The sequence below is a fragment of the Fusarium flagelliforme genome, assembly GCF_020744385.1.
Source record: "Fusarium flagelliforme strain FIESC 12 MPI-CAGE-AA-0113 chromosome Unknown B0J16scaffold_3, whole genome shotgun sequence".
Classification (NCBI taxonomy): domain Eukaryota; kingdom Fungi; phylum Ascomycota; class Sordariomycetes; order Hypocreales; family Nectriaceae; genus Fusarium; species Fusarium flagelliforme.
The window spans coordinates 2340208-2354080 of record NW_025763505.1 but is presented as its reverse complement, the minus strand read 5'-3'; the positions used below and the strand labels follow the sequence as shown (position 1 = coordinate 2354080).

Here is a 13873-nt window from a genome sequence, read left to right as displayed (position 1 = left end):
AGTCCGAATACATTGAGGTCTCCAAAAGAGCAGGGAAAGGGGAAAGGAACGATGTTCCAGACATCAAGAAAGAGTCGATAAATCTTGGTTCGCTTGCCGTGGGCGTGAGACTGCGCATCACCTTCTTTTTCGAGATGGCAGTAACTGTCTTGGCTTCCCAGTCAAAAGTACGAAGCACAGAGTCCTTGACAGGGTACAGGAGAAGCTCCTGAGAACCCATCACACCTGAACACTGGTCTGAGTCGGTCATTTCGAAATAAGCAAGCTATTTCTATTAGAACATAAAAACCGGTGTACAGTACTTATGGGTCACGTACCTGGGCGCATGCAGTGTAGGGAGCAACCAGAAAATGAAGGTCACGGCTCTTTAGAACCTGTTGAAGTAGAGGGTAGAGATTCTGAATGCGAAAGGCACCTGCAACAACATTAGTTAGGCAAATATTCCTGTTGAAGGCTGATATTTACTGACCTGTACTAGTACCAAAGGTCGACACCGCCTCCTCAGCGGCGCCCTGAAAGTACAAGTTCCAGGCCTCGTCTGTCTTCTTGTTGGCCTTGAGACCACGATCCAAGGTGATATCATCCTGGCCGGTCACAGGTTGACCGTCGAAAACGAAGAAAGGAACGATGTCATTTTTCGCCCATTCATCGAGGTTTTGGCTTATGTGTGACTCAACTCCCGTGAGACCACCTAGAGCCGACAGTAGGGGTTCGTGAGCAGGAGGTGTTTCGAGAAGCTGGCTGAGATAATAAGTTGCATCGACGGCGATAGCGCAACCCTCGAGCTGAGAAATATCATGCGTGCTATGTCCTCTAGTTAGCGCTAATGACGGCAAGAGAGTAAATCGCAAAGGTACGTACGAAGCCTGGTCATTGATCCAGGTATCCTCATTTAGGACTATTTGAAGTGTTAGCGCATGCTATAGAACCAGCTTGACCATTTCAGACACCCCATGGAGACATGTTCGCCGCAAAGACAGTCGGTCGTGGCGTGATTATCGATCAGTTGAGCTGATATTGGAGCAATCCATCCACAGATTCATGACTACAATTGAGCTTGTTTCCATCCTGCTAGCTCTCGTAGGACCAGACGAGCTGATAGAAGCCAATTCAGCGGCGCCAAAACGTTTCCCAACTGCCGACACGAATGTTGCGAGCTATGAACGTTGAATTTGAACGTCATGGCGACCGACTGGGTTTGGGCGAAGTTTGTCTCCATGCGCGCGGGTCAAGACTCACATGGCATCTCGAAACGCTCGCTGCAACTTGGGCGCCCCTGTATTATATGTTCTCGGTGTCGTGGTTAGGTGATTGAGGGGCCTCGGAAGCGGAAGAGCTCGGTGGTTCGAAAGGTGGAATTCGGGATCGCAAGTGTTGGCGGCAAAGTGAGGGTGGGCGTTGATAGAATATGGCGGGGTTGAAAGGAGTTCCGCCAGGTAAGGTGCTGTAGCTGTGCTAGGGGAGATCGGCGCAGCTGGGTACGGAGTAGTAGAGGGGGACGAATTTGGCGGGTCGTCGGCGCAGGGAGATAGCGAGGGCCGGAGAGAAAGAGAAGACTTTTCTTAGGAAACTGTCGCAGGAGGTTGAAGAAGGTCCTAGGCAGGTATCTTCAACGAAGGTAGGTACAGTAGGTTTGGACAGCTGTTGGAAGATGTGACAGGACCAAAGTTTGACGAGTTACAACGGCAGGGACTACTGACCTAGGGGTGGTACCTGCCTACCAGACAACCTGACCTGACCTGGCCTGAACCTAGAGTTTGCCTACGGGCGGGACGGCACATCCTACCGCTCATCCCATCCATGCCAGCTGGAAAGAGCCCTCGTGAGTGTGGCTAGTGTCACTCGAAATGTGGCTGTGCTACAAGAAGCTCACTCAAATATTATCTGGACCTCTCTATACCTAGCTAGATACGATGAGAATGGATCGAGAGAGAATATGAGAACATGGTACTCTAAACATTTACTAGGATATAGTCTCGGTCGCTTCAATTGCTTGTTACTACTATATAGAACCCTATACTTGTGTTGACATGTTGCAACATTAAACATCTGATTTGAGAGCCCCGCACTGTACTGTCGTACTCACGGGCACTGAACTCAACGTTAGCAAACATCTATAAATGGTGGGGTGATGACGCTTTGTGCAAGGTAAGATCAAACGATCATCCCTTCTTTATATCATCTGCAATTGAGTGTTTGTCGCCGATTTCTATTTCTAGCCTGAGGACCTGAGCTAGACCCGAAGATAATCACATACGCTCCCTTCCCCACCATATCGCACTGCGGCTTTATCAATCTACAACCCGGTCTCATAATCAAGCAAACATGAACAATCCTGTGAAGGATAAGCTCGGCCATTCCGGATCGTCTGATGGAACTGACCAAAGAACGGCAAACATTCCTTTAATCGACATTTCGGCTCCTGATGCCGACCAAAAAGAAATCGCCCAGCAACTTGTTGACGCTGCAGAGGAGCATGGCTTCATTTATATCCGCAATCTAGGCCGTGAGATCCCAGCAAAGGATGTCGGCGGAGCTTTTCATCTCGTAAGTAGCCCTGAGATGAGGAAAACAAACAGAATCTAATCATGGAATTATAGGTTAAAAAGACATTCGAGTGTTCGTCAGAGGAGAAGCAGAGGTGCACAATTCAGACTAACAACCGTGGTTGGTCGGGCATGCATTCCGAGACTCTAGATCCCAAAAACCAAAAGGTAAATTTGATGCTGAGAAAGAATAATATCATTGCTAACGCTGTCTATTAGATCGGAGACTTCAAGGAGTGAGATACCAGTCCGTTCAAGACGATTGCCACTAACACACTATGGTAGAGCCTTCAATTTTGGCGAATTCGCAGATGGAAAAGCCCAGCAGCCTCTTCCATCTGATTTAGTTCCCGATGAACCCCAGATAAGCGCCTTTGCTGATTTATGCCACGATCTTTGCCAGAAGCTTCTCTACTTGCTCGGTCTGGGTCTCGGTGTAAGTCACCCCCTATTCTCATCTCCAAATCCAATAAACTGATTAGTCAACTTCATAGGTCGGCGATTTCTTCTCTTCAGCGCATAACACAGAAAAGGGAGCGTCAAGCTCTATCCTCCGCTTCTTACGTTATCCACCCCCCGAGTCTACCGCTCATTCTGCAGATGATGTGCGTGCTGGCTCTCACAGTGACTACGGTTCTATCACCCTTCTCTTTCGTTTGAAGGGCCAGGCAGGGTTAGAAGTGCTTACAAAAGAAAACATATGGGCACCAGTGCCCGTATGTCCACCTGGTACTGAAAATGACCCCAGTCCGCCAATTCTCATCAACATCGGTGACCTGCTATCCTACTGGACCAACGGACTATTCCGTAGCACTCTTCACAGAGTTGTTTTCCCAACGGAGGGAAGTGCTAAGGTTCAGGGAGAGACAAATGAGGGACCAAGATACTCGATTGCTTACTTCTGCCATCCTGTTGGCACGGTCCCCCTTGAGCCTGTTCCCAGCGAACGGGTAAAGAACTTTATGCCTGCTGAAGGGGCGCCAAGTGAGAACCCATATGCGACAAGTAAGGTCATGACAGCGGATGAGCATTTGTTCATGAGACTGAAGGAGAGTTATGGTGACCTTTACGATAAGAAATCATAGACGCAGGCAAGGCATACAAAAGAAAATTGAGTTAATCACCATGAACTGGTATTCGTTAACTATCATAGTCTGTCGTCAATCGTTTCTCGTTATTGATCATCCTTGATCGCTGCTTTTAGATAAGCCCAGCCCCAATACGCCAGCGACGCCATGGGGTAGGAAAGCCGTCATAGTCCTTGGGCAAGATAGAGGGATCTTCCATGATGGTCACATGTTCCAGAACACGCCAGTCGTAGACATGGATCCAGTTTCGCTGTCCGTACGGAATAGTCTCTCGCACCTCTTTAATTTTGTCAAGGAGAGCCTTTGTTTCCTCTCGGTCGATCGATCGGCACAAAAGGTAAATTTTGGTGATATCGGTGACGGCCTCCTTTCCCTCCCTGACCAGGCCATGCTTCTCCCCCTCGAGCCAAGCATCAATGTTCTCGACTGGGTCGCCAATTCCGTGTAGCTCAAAGAGTGTCTTGACCTGGAAGTTTTTGAGGAGTCCAGGAGAAATCAGCACTTCTGCCTTGGCGAAAGCACATTTCTCGCCCCCCACGTAGACGCATTCGTGGTTGTTGTCCTTCCGTCCAGCTTTCACATAGCAAGGTTCTGTTTCGGACTCAAGTTCGTCGTCAATCTCATGATCTTCATCAGTATTAAAATCGCCATCCATGCATCCGTGAATGTTGTTCTCGTCCCGTTCAGCAAGCGCAACATCCATGTTGGCTACTGGTCTCTCATAGCGAGCCTCTGTTTGGGACTGAAGGCCGCCGTCAGACTCATGATGGGCTTCGATGGGCATGCGAAAGAGGATGTCTATTACCCGATTTCCACCAAGTTCGAGTTCAGGTTCGAGCTCATCAGCACAACAAAGAAATCCGTCGTCAGACATGTTGGCTTGAGATCGCGAATTGTGAGTTATGTCGCTGAGAGGCTCGCGTGGTTGTGAGTTGTTTGTGCTGTTGAGCAGGCGCTTGTGTTTCACTGGTGGTTCGGTGTCTGGCTTGAGGCGCTTGCGTGGCGATGCCGGTTGTGAAGTGGGCGGATCGCGTTTCTGCCTTGTAGAGGGTTGACCAACAGGTTGTGCAGATGAAGCGGGAGGCACAGAGGTTGTAGGCAACGTTTGCACGATATTTGGCAACCCTAAAGGGCGTAATCTTTCGGACCTCTCACGGCAGGGGCTGACTTGGTTGCCCCGTGGTGACCTTGTTGCTAATGGGGAAGTGGGAGACCATGTAGATGTTGTATTCTGGGTTGATTTTCGAGGTGATGGTGTTGGAAAAGTCGTCACTGTTAGTTGGCTGGCAGCGTCAACTGCAATGCCGCGTGGGTCGGCTGCCTCTAGCTTTGCAATCCACTGCAAGTTCTCCTGACTGTCCTCGAGCTCAGAAGCTGTAGTTGCATTCTTGGCCAAAGTTTGCAACTGCTCGAACGACATTGTGTCAGTGAAGTCCCGATCAAAGTGGACTTTTGTCACTGAGGGAAATCGCAAACTCCAGAATCCAGTATTTCCTACTCTATCAAAGCTGAAGCATTTCAGATCGAACACCAAAGGCTTAGTAAATACAACAGTAGGAGGAGACCCTTGTTCAATGCCAGGAGCCTGTTTGAGCATGATCGCCTCGTTCTCTCTGGGGGCAACAGGCTCAGGATTTGAGTAAGTGACAACCTCTCTGAGAAGGGTTTCGTTGAGTTCGACAACGTTGACGATTGTAAACTCTGGTTTAGCTTTCCAGCTTTTAACCGCTTCTCTGTTGTCGAGACAGCCAACATAGAAATGTGTCCATTTCAACCCCTGGATCCGGTAGGCCACAGCCTTGATTGGTTCGTACTTGGCCCCGACCACCGCAAAGTCGCCAACATCTCCAAAGTTCCCAATATATTCCTTCTTGAGCTTAATGCAGCAACTCGAAAACTTTCGTCGTTGGTCTGCGAAGTCGAAGTATGGCTCGTCAGGTTTCAAAACAAGGCCTTCTTTTCGGGCCAAGATAGTCAAAGCAAAAGCTTTGCGTAGGGTCGATGCACCAAGTAGCTGGCCAAAGTCGACGACTTGACGTGGAACTAATTCTGCCCATCCTTTACGGCAACTAATAAGGTCCGAAAGGATCTTGAATCTCTCCGAGTGTCGTAAGTTTATCAGTGACTGATCTTCCAAAAGCATTATGTCGTAATAAATGATCATCAAGTGTTCCTGTGGTCCAGGTCTGTCAAGTTAATATCGAATACAGTAATGAAAAGGGGCAAACATACAACGAGTCGAGGTCTGTGTTCAAAAATACACCTCTACGCGATGCATGCTTTCTAATCTTATGGAATGGGAGTATTTTCCCCTGCTGGTAATTGTTAGATCGCTCGAAGCAGATGGAATAGGGTAGAGCATACAGAATCATCATATACAACCAGTTCCCCTTCCAGTATACAAGCCTTCTTGACTCTAGTGTCAGGCTGTCCAATTTTAAGTGATTCTAGTATTGTCCTGCTTGAGAGTCAGCTTGCGCAACCCATGGAATGTTAAGTACGGACCCATGAAGTGCAACCCTATCTTCAGTGCTGTCTTTGCCGCTCTTTGAGAATATCTGGAGGCACCGATCGCCTTTGCTTGGGTCGATATGGATTTGGCAGTATTCGCCGTCGATCTTTTCCTCGACGCTCATACGCCCATGGCCCATATCCAAACAGTGTTTGATGCTGCGGCCTTTGAGCCAGGGTTGTCGTCCGATCTTGATGCCCAGCTGAGGTTTAACCGTACCCATAATCTGTTCACGCGGCGTTCTTCTTCCGGCGTTTGGGAGCAACCTCCTTCGCAAGACTTGTGCGGTAGCAATCGCGATAGCAAAGTCGTCCTGGACCTTGAGAACACAGGGAAGCAAGGGGTCACAAAGTTGATATATGAGATGCGGATCTAATACTAGTGGTTGGTAGCCTTTCAGAATCAACCTTGTAAACCACTTGGCTTCTACCGCACTCAGCCTCCTGTACATAAATTCAACATCCGTTCTGTTGGTTGGAGTCAGGCTGGCCTGTGAGGTGCGAATCGAAGGGGAGCTCCATCTCACTCTGGAGGCGAGAGAGTGCAGAAGTTCATCGATTTCTTCCACAGTGACCAGATCCTTCTTGCTGTAGCCAGGACTGGGCTGGATTGCCATTAGCTTGTTACCATTGTTTCCTTTGAACTAACTTACTGTTACAGTCAGGATGCGATGGACACAATCTGCCAGATCAATACCAGAACCTGGTTGACGATACTGGGCTAATTCGGCAATACGTGAGGCTCCGAGAAGACATGCGCGCCCAATGATCCTTTCCAGACTAGGAGCCTGGATACAGTAGACCCTGTCGGTTCTCTTATCGGGGAGTAGCGTCGACAAGAGTGCTGATAGACTCGTATCGTGTGCATCGACATAGCTCCGATGTCTAGCAAACCACTTTGTGATAACGCCATAACAGCTCTTTTTGTCAATGAAAAGATTGTAGCACTGGTCAAGCAATTCGCAAACCAAAAAGAATGAGAGAGGCATTTTCAAGGAATCATCGTATTGAGATCTTTATGAAAGGCATGGACAAAGAACAATGTATGATTTGCATGGAGAGACTAATTGCTGACTGAATGGACAGGTAGGTAGGGTAGGGTAGGCGACAGAGTCAGTTTGTGAAGACTAAGAGACGTCATTCCCACTTTTCAACTTTCCTGGGCGTGATGCCTTAGGGTATTGGTGATGAATGCGGTTGGGCAATTAACGTGTCAGCCGTAGCTTCCCAAACCAAACGCGACCTTGACGCGAAGGTCACGTGATAGATACTCGAAATGGGTCTTGGAACTTGGAACTTGGAAGTCTACCGGTAGCGTCTAGTCTATCAAGCTCAACTTACACGCTATCTGTGCCTGACCGCCTCTGATTTTTGTTGAATTATGTAGTGCATGCATGATGTAAACGCTTTCGTGTTTTCTCGGTGTCTATCATCCACAACTGGTTTCACTCAAACTCGTATTCAAGGCCATCTTGTCCAGGCAGACCTGAGACTGTTTCCGGCAATATTTTTGACCGTAACTTCTCGATCAGAGAACAGAAGCGAAACCCACACAGCCCAAGAATAGCTCGGATAAATAACCTGCAGGTGTTTCTTCACCTCGAAGCGTTAAACGAATAATTAATCGACTGTTAATTGGTCTTATGCAAGTCAGCTTACGGGTGTAATTTACGTGCATTCTTCGGTAAATGTATAGAATAGACTGATGCTGAACCCAATTTGGTACTAAACCCCTGCGTTTATGCAAGGTCCGCACAGGGCCACCGCAACTCAAAAGGCACAAGACCCCTGCATCTGGATGACAGGGTCACGGGAGCGTTAGATGCATCGTCGTGACAAACACATATTGTCGTCAGTAAAACAAAGTGCCTCACTTACAAAGAGTCATCGTACATATATGATTCTGTCTGGACAACGGCTCAAGCGCTTGAGATCGATCATGGAAACCCCTGTCCAGCCCAACGCACAGGCTGCAGTAGTTTAGGCGTCGAGGCTCTATCCGTTGTCAAGGAGCGAGGGGCGGGGTGATGGAAAAGTCGGGGAGGAAGAAGAGAAACGACATCCATGGCAGCACAAAAGAGATGAGATGAAATGAGAAGGAATATCGATATGTAGTCGTCCGTGACTCAAACCGGGGACAAGATCCACTGCAGCAAAGCGTTGAGCTTGACAAAGCCGCACAAACAGGGCAGAGGCAGGTCAGGTGGTGCGATTGCTCACAGTCTTGAGTGAGACTTGCGGGTTGGGCCGTCAAATTGCAGCTCTTTGGGTCAGTTCCCATGGTGTTGTTGACGGATGCCGAGGGCCCATTGAATTACGAGCAGCATATGTAAACAAAGCAGGTCCCATTTCCCATACCCTGTTAAAGTAGCACTTGCAATTCATGTTCATGATCAAATTCATGCTCCGAAATATTGTACGCGCACTCAATTGCAGGACTCTTCGCTTGACAATTATCTCCCCACGTCTACGGAACCAGGGTTGTCTTCTATTCTAGAATAGACTCTGACAGCACTTGACTTCAACTAACATTCCAATCATCCAAACACCTGTTCAAGCATATTCGCTCATTACCATCTCTTATCATCAACTCTTCTTTCTCATCCTTCTCATCCTCATTAAACCTTACAAAAAGCTATTCCAAACAGTCTCACTTCCCCACGGTAATTGATTCACTTTTCTCATCTCAACGGCTCCTTATCAACGTTAGGTAGTGTACACCAATCCGCCCCATCCGCTTAACGCTGTCTCGTCCCTTACTGGGATCTATCAATTTCCTGGCCGCCCCCAGCAAGCCTCACATCGTCCCTGGCTGGCTTCCTATTTCGAGAAGTTCCTGCGCCTTGCCGAGCCCCAATCACCAATACCAATACCAATACAGAGTACCAATGGTGCTCCTATTCTCCTGAACTGCCCCTCCCCAGTCCAGTCTGGTTCAAGGTCCGCCCAGCCCGTCTGCAATCAACGTCTTCCCAAGTTAGGGGATCTAGGGTCGTGCTACTGGACGCCTCCAGGGCTCTATTTTCGACATCAGCCACTGAGCACTGGCGAACGGTCCACCAAAACAATCCACCCCGGGCTGGCGCCATACCCCATGCGAAACTTGATACACCACTAGGCCTCGCACAATCCACTCCGACTCGCCTCTCTCCTTATTCTGATGCCCGGTTTTCTCTTTCGACTCTGCTTTGTCCATCGTTGCTCGTTTACTCTTTTCGATGATCACCGCCGCCTGACACAGACACAGGCTGCTTTTGCTGTTTCTGTTGTTGTTACTGCTGCCAGACTGCGGCGCCGCAGAGCCCAAAGAGCTCAAGCCATTCATTTGCATAAACGCCGACGAGTCCTCGGCCTCCACTCCCTATTATACAATTCCAGTTCCAATATCCATACGGATACCTTGACCTTGAATCTCAATCTCAACCCCTACGAGTTGATGGACATGGCCCTGCAACAACAAGCTATACGTCGACGCTACTCTGTTGCCGACCGTCTGCCAGCAGACTTGGTTATACCCACCACCTCCAATTCGATTTCTGAGACAGCCCCTGATTCGACCATTTCTTCTATTACAACCACCGCCGTCGCTGCCTCTGTCGACCCTAGATACGTTCCTGCTCGTACACACAACCGTCACGGCAGCATGAGTTCAGTCGCGGGAATCCCCCCTCCGCCTCAAAGGGACGAAACCATCTCCTACAGACGTGGTCACACTCGTGCGAAATCTAGTGTATCCAGCATGAACCGCCAGGTCAACCGACTCTCCCTGACGCTCCCAATTGCGCCCCCTACGAGCGATCCTTCCCGACCAACACCAACCTCTGCCATGTCATCGGTTCCCCCAACGCCAATTGACTCTACCGTTGCCTCTCCTGCTGAAGCAAACGGCTTCATCATCGCCATTGCTGCCCAGGAAAGACGTGTGCTCGAGTTAAGGGAAGAATTGTCTCGTGCTGAGGCAGAGTTGACCTCACTAAAGAAGAGGTGGACTTCACAGGAGAAGAAGGGTGACTCTATTCCCATTGAGGCATACCGCAGCCCAGTTCTACCTTCAGACGACGATGGCTCGTCGGTGAGGCGAAGCGCCGAGTCAGACCGCCGGAAACTATTGCAACAGACGGGTGCAACCACTCCCAATCGAAGAAGGGTCCTTCGCGGTGGACACACAAGAACCCTATCTCTGCTATCGCCGGCGAAGCCAGACGCAGGGTTCTCCCTCTATCAGGATCGCGATCACGAGCATGAACAGGTCAAATTACCTTCGATAGAGCGCAGGACCGCTCAATTAACAAACCCTCATTTGAATAAGCGTGCCTCATGGCAGCCACGCACACAGCAAAACGTTCCAGGCGCTGCTCAAATTGTTGAGGACTTTAAGTTGGGCCTCAAAGCTTTTGTCGAAGATATCCGTCAAATTACTGTTGGTGACGAACCTATCAACGGCCAGCCCGTCCGATCCAACAGTGTCAGTGATCGCAGCGAAACCTCCAGAGCCCAGGATACGATCCGACCGAATCGCCCGCTACGACCCAAAGTGAGCACAGTGTTTGAGCCACCCCACAACAACTCTGAGACTTCGGACCTTTCAGAGGCGAAAGTATCAACTTCAACAACAGCGTCGAAAAGGAGACCCGAGATGCCTCCGCGGAGTAAGACCAAGTCGAAGAACAAGTCTTTCTCTTGGCAGCCTCTTGGATTCGACTCGATGGACGATAATGACTGGTCTAATTGGGAGTCCCCAGCTTCGTCGTCTAAGACGTCTCGTTGGAGCGGCTCTACTATTGGCAGTAATGGACTGGACGATATGTCTGCTACTTCGGACGAGGGAGAGCCTGAGGAATCGCCCTCGTAAGTGATTGTTGGCACTAAGATTGTTAAGCTCTTGAGATAAAAGCTAACTTTGATTCAGCAAGAAGAAGTCGACCGGTTACGAAACTCCTCTGCTCTCCCCAAAACTCGAGGAGCTTCTACCCAATATTGTCAACCAGTTCTCGCCCAGCAATCTCAAGCGTACGGCGACAAATTTGATGGACGAGTGGGAAAAGTCTCTCACCGACCCCAACTACCCTCATCAGTCACAAGCTCAGGAAAACACCGCCTAAACGATTTATTCCCGAGTTTTCCACAACGCATCTAGACTATGTTGAACATACACATTTGAAGCGATTTTCACAAAATTACTTTACATAAAATGGCCAGGCGTACACAGTTTCGGTATCACAGACCAGTATTTGACGACGAAGAACAAGGAGAGGAGAAAAAACGATGCATTTAGCATCTATGGGATTGCGTGTATTAGCTGGCAGTTCTTTGCGAGCTGTTGGCATGTTTGAGGGATTGTTTGGACTGCGCTTTGTGAGAGTTAATTGTTTTTTGCTGCTTTTGCGTGCTTGGGACTGTCTCTTTTTTTACTTGCGGCTGTGTATAGGTTCTTGGGGCATTTGTCTTGAGTATCTGTGTATATGCTGCAATTTGGTTTCCTGGTGTTGGGATTACGATAGTGAGACGATCCTCATGAGTGACGACTACAAAATCGTCGCATTCTAAGTCAATTCAATTCAATATTCAATGCTTACTACTCGAATCTTCTGAAGCAGTTTTGCCATAATGATTTTGTTTTGGTTCAGTTCATACTCTTATCACAAGACAATTTCACTTAACAAGACCGGCTCTCAGCTGGAGTATCCCCACTTCACTAAAGCCGACCGTTTAGTAGTTTGTTCCAGGATTAGGTATCTTTCAGCTAAGATCGAGTGCTTGGCGTGTCTTGCGTCAATCGAAGATCGAAAGACTGGGCTCGAGTTAAATTGATCCGTTGCCAGGGCAGCCGGCGATGGTGGATCAGCACTATGAGTTCGGACGTGGAGACTACGGAGTCCGAGACTGCGGAGAAGATTCGAAGCACTTCCGAAGTGATACAATCGATAGTGTTGCACGAGATGATGAAGATCAAACATGAAGTTGCACTGAGCTAGAGATGACTTGTCAAGATCAGTAGGTTCAATATCCTGTGGTCATGATGTATTGCTGCCCGGGACTTGGGTTAAGATGGTCGAGCTTGACCTGTTAGTTGTAAGCACATACCACTAAGGATCACAGCAAGACATACGAACAGAGTTTCGAAGCGGTGAAATAAGAAGCCCGGTGTTAATGCCCAAAGACCGAGTTTACTGATGACATTGATAAACTCGGGAGAAAAGCAGGAACGAAAAGTTCGCATTCTCTTGTCTCTTGTCTTCTGTTGGCAGAGTACGTACCCTCCCGTAAGCGAGTGCGAAATGCGAGCAAGCCAAGATGAGTCCGGACTAGGAAATCGTCTTGCAGGTGATAGTTTTGGTGCATGATATGACTATTTCTTTCTGGTGAAGCCGCAGCTGCAAGTTTGCGCGTTCGTCCGTCATTAATGTCGTATTCTGTTGGCAATGTCTTGATCGCTTTCAAAGGATAAGTATATATATCCAATGATAGGGCGCATTGTTTGATATAATCACTCAGACATATTCACCAATACCTTCATTCAATCTCATCCAAAGTCTTCTATCATAATACAATCCACAAGATATCGACATGAAGAACGCAGAGTTCCGACCGAAGCTGAGTCCAGCTCCTAAGCCATTTAAATTCCCCTCAAAAAGCGGCTTGGCTGTAAGTGATAGTCACTCTTTTCATCTCCAAGTCATTGACTAACACGATACAGTTCATGCTTAAAGATTGCTTCAAGCCTCAAGTTACTATTGCTATTGGATCGTTCATACAAGTAGCTCTATGCGCTGTTCTTCCTCTCCGCTGGGCTGTTGTTCCATCAGCAGCTGTTCTTCTCAACTCTCTTATCACCACTCTTATTCAAGTGGTACGCAGCTCAAAGCCAAATGAGTATAATGAAGCCATTGTACCCGGCCGCACGACTGCTCAATTACCATCCCCTACTGGTTCGTTCGGTAACGAACCTGGTGCGAAGTCGGTGGTGGTCTTCCATCTCGGATTCCAGACAAACCACCCTCTCGGTCTCGCAGCACCAGGTATGGATGAGATGAACATCCACTTCACGGCCATGCAAAAAGAGCTCAACGTCAACCGCACCGAATACGGGTTTCTCACATCCTCGACCTGGCGTGGCGATGAACGCAGTAGTAACAATACGCTCCTCATCATCTACTACTTCCGCGACATCGAGGGTCTGCACCGCTTCGCCCACGGTGATATTCATCGTAAAGCGTGGGACTTTATGACTAAGACGAAGCCCAAGCATATTGGGATCTTTCACGAGACGTATTCTGTTCCTGCGCGTGAGTATGAGAACATTTACGTCAACTGTCGCCCTGTCTTAATGGGGCGAGCTTCGGTGAGGACGACAGTGGGTGACGAGGATAGATGGACAAATACCCTCGTCAATGCCGATGTGCCGGCTTTGAAGACGCAGTATGCGAGAATGTCGAGGGATGAACAAGGGACCCCGAAGGAGTTATAATGAGAATTGGATTGGATATAAGATTTAAGGGAATGAGAAGACAAGGATTTTGAATATTGGTGTTGCCCGAATGATTTAACGAACGACATATATGAGTATGGATGCATTACAGGTGTATTATCAGGTCCTAGTATGGATATGTTATAGTGTTTTATATGAAGTTAACCATGCTCGCATACTATCTTCGTTGGGACAGCCATTGCCAATGCTCATGTATTACAAATGTCATAGAAGGCCGAGTAGAGCTTAACGGGAATTTT

The 13873-nt window shown here is 48.4% G+C and overlaps 4 protein-coding genes across 4 annotated transcripts; 3 read left to right on the top strand and 1 right to left on the bottom strand.

The window, feature by feature from the left end:
- Window positions 1-1892: 1892 nt before the first annotated feature.
- B0J16DRAFT_337935 (uncharacterized protein) lies at window positions 1893-3697 on the top strand. The gene is made up of 5 exons (XM_046127403.1): window positions 1893-2547; window positions 2601-2714; window positions 2766-2782; window positions 2832-2982; window positions 3041-3697. Exons 1-5 carry the CDS (start codon window positions 2326-2328, stop codon window positions 3629-3631), a joined length of 1095 nt encoding a protein of 364 aa, XP_045984659.1. The 5' UTR covers window positions 1893-2325; the 3' UTR covers window positions 3632-3697.
- Window positions 3698-3746: 49 nt separating this feature from the next.
- On the bottom strand, window positions 3747-7351 carry B0J16DRAFT_396827 (uncharacterized protein; the record flags this gene model as incomplete). Its single annotated transcript, XM_046132289.1, has 5 exons — window positions 6799-7351; window positions 6140-6750; window positions 5999-6092; window positions 5867-5949; window positions 3747-5820 (listed from the first exon to the last, which is right to left on the bottom strand). The coding sequence occupies exons 1-5, from the start codon at window positions 7132-7134 to the stop codon at window positions 3747-3749; spliced, it is 3198 nt and encodes a 1065-aa protein (XP_045984658.1). The 5' UTR covers window positions 7135-7351.
- Window positions 7352-9587: 2236 nt separating this feature from the next.
- On the top strand, window positions 9588-11247 carry B0J16DRAFT_382611 (uncharacterized protein; the record flags this gene model as incomplete). The annotated part of the gene is made up of 2 exons (XM_046131254.1): window positions 9588-10993; window positions 11055-11247. The coding sequence occupies 2 exons, from the start codon at window positions 9588-9590 to the stop codon at window positions 11245-11247; spliced, it is 1599 nt and encodes a 532-aa protein (XP_045984657.1).
- A 1354-nt stretch (window positions 11248-12601) lies between these two features.
- On the top strand, window positions 12602-13830 carry B0J16DRAFT_100493 (uncharacterized protein). Its single transcript, XM_046121259.1, has 2 exons — window positions 12602-12790; window positions 12843-13830. Exons 1-2 carry the CDS (start codon window positions 12713-12715, stop codon window positions 13611-13613), a joined length of 849 nt encoding a protein of 282 aa, XP_045984656.1. The 5' UTR covers window positions 12602-12712; the 3' UTR covers window positions 13614-13830.
- Window positions 13831-13873: the final 43 nt, after the last annotated feature.

Bases quoted from the DNA above. Each gene is read 5' to 3' on its own strand.
- B0J16DRAFT_337935 (XM_046127403.1), top strand. From the start codon at position 2,326: ATGAACAATCCTGTGAAGGATAAGCTCGGCCATTCCGGATCGTCTGAT. The intron at 2,548-2,600 runs GTAAGTAGCCCT...ATGGAATTATAG, and splicing joins TCGGCGGAGCTTTTCATCTC to GTTAAAAAGACATTCGAGTG. The intron at 2,983-3,040 runs GTAAGTCACCCC...TCAACTTCATAG, and splicing joins TGCTCGGTCTGGGTCTCGGT to GTCGGCGATTTCTTCTCTTC.
- B0J16DRAFT_100493 (XM_046121259.1), top strand. From the start codon at position 12,713: ATGAAGAACGCAGAGTTCCGACCGAAGCTGAGTCCAGCTCCTAAGCCA. The intron at 12,791-12,842 runs GTAAGTGATAGT...AACACGATACAG, and splicing joins CCTCAAAAAGCGGCTTGGCT to TTCATGCTTAAAGATTGCTT.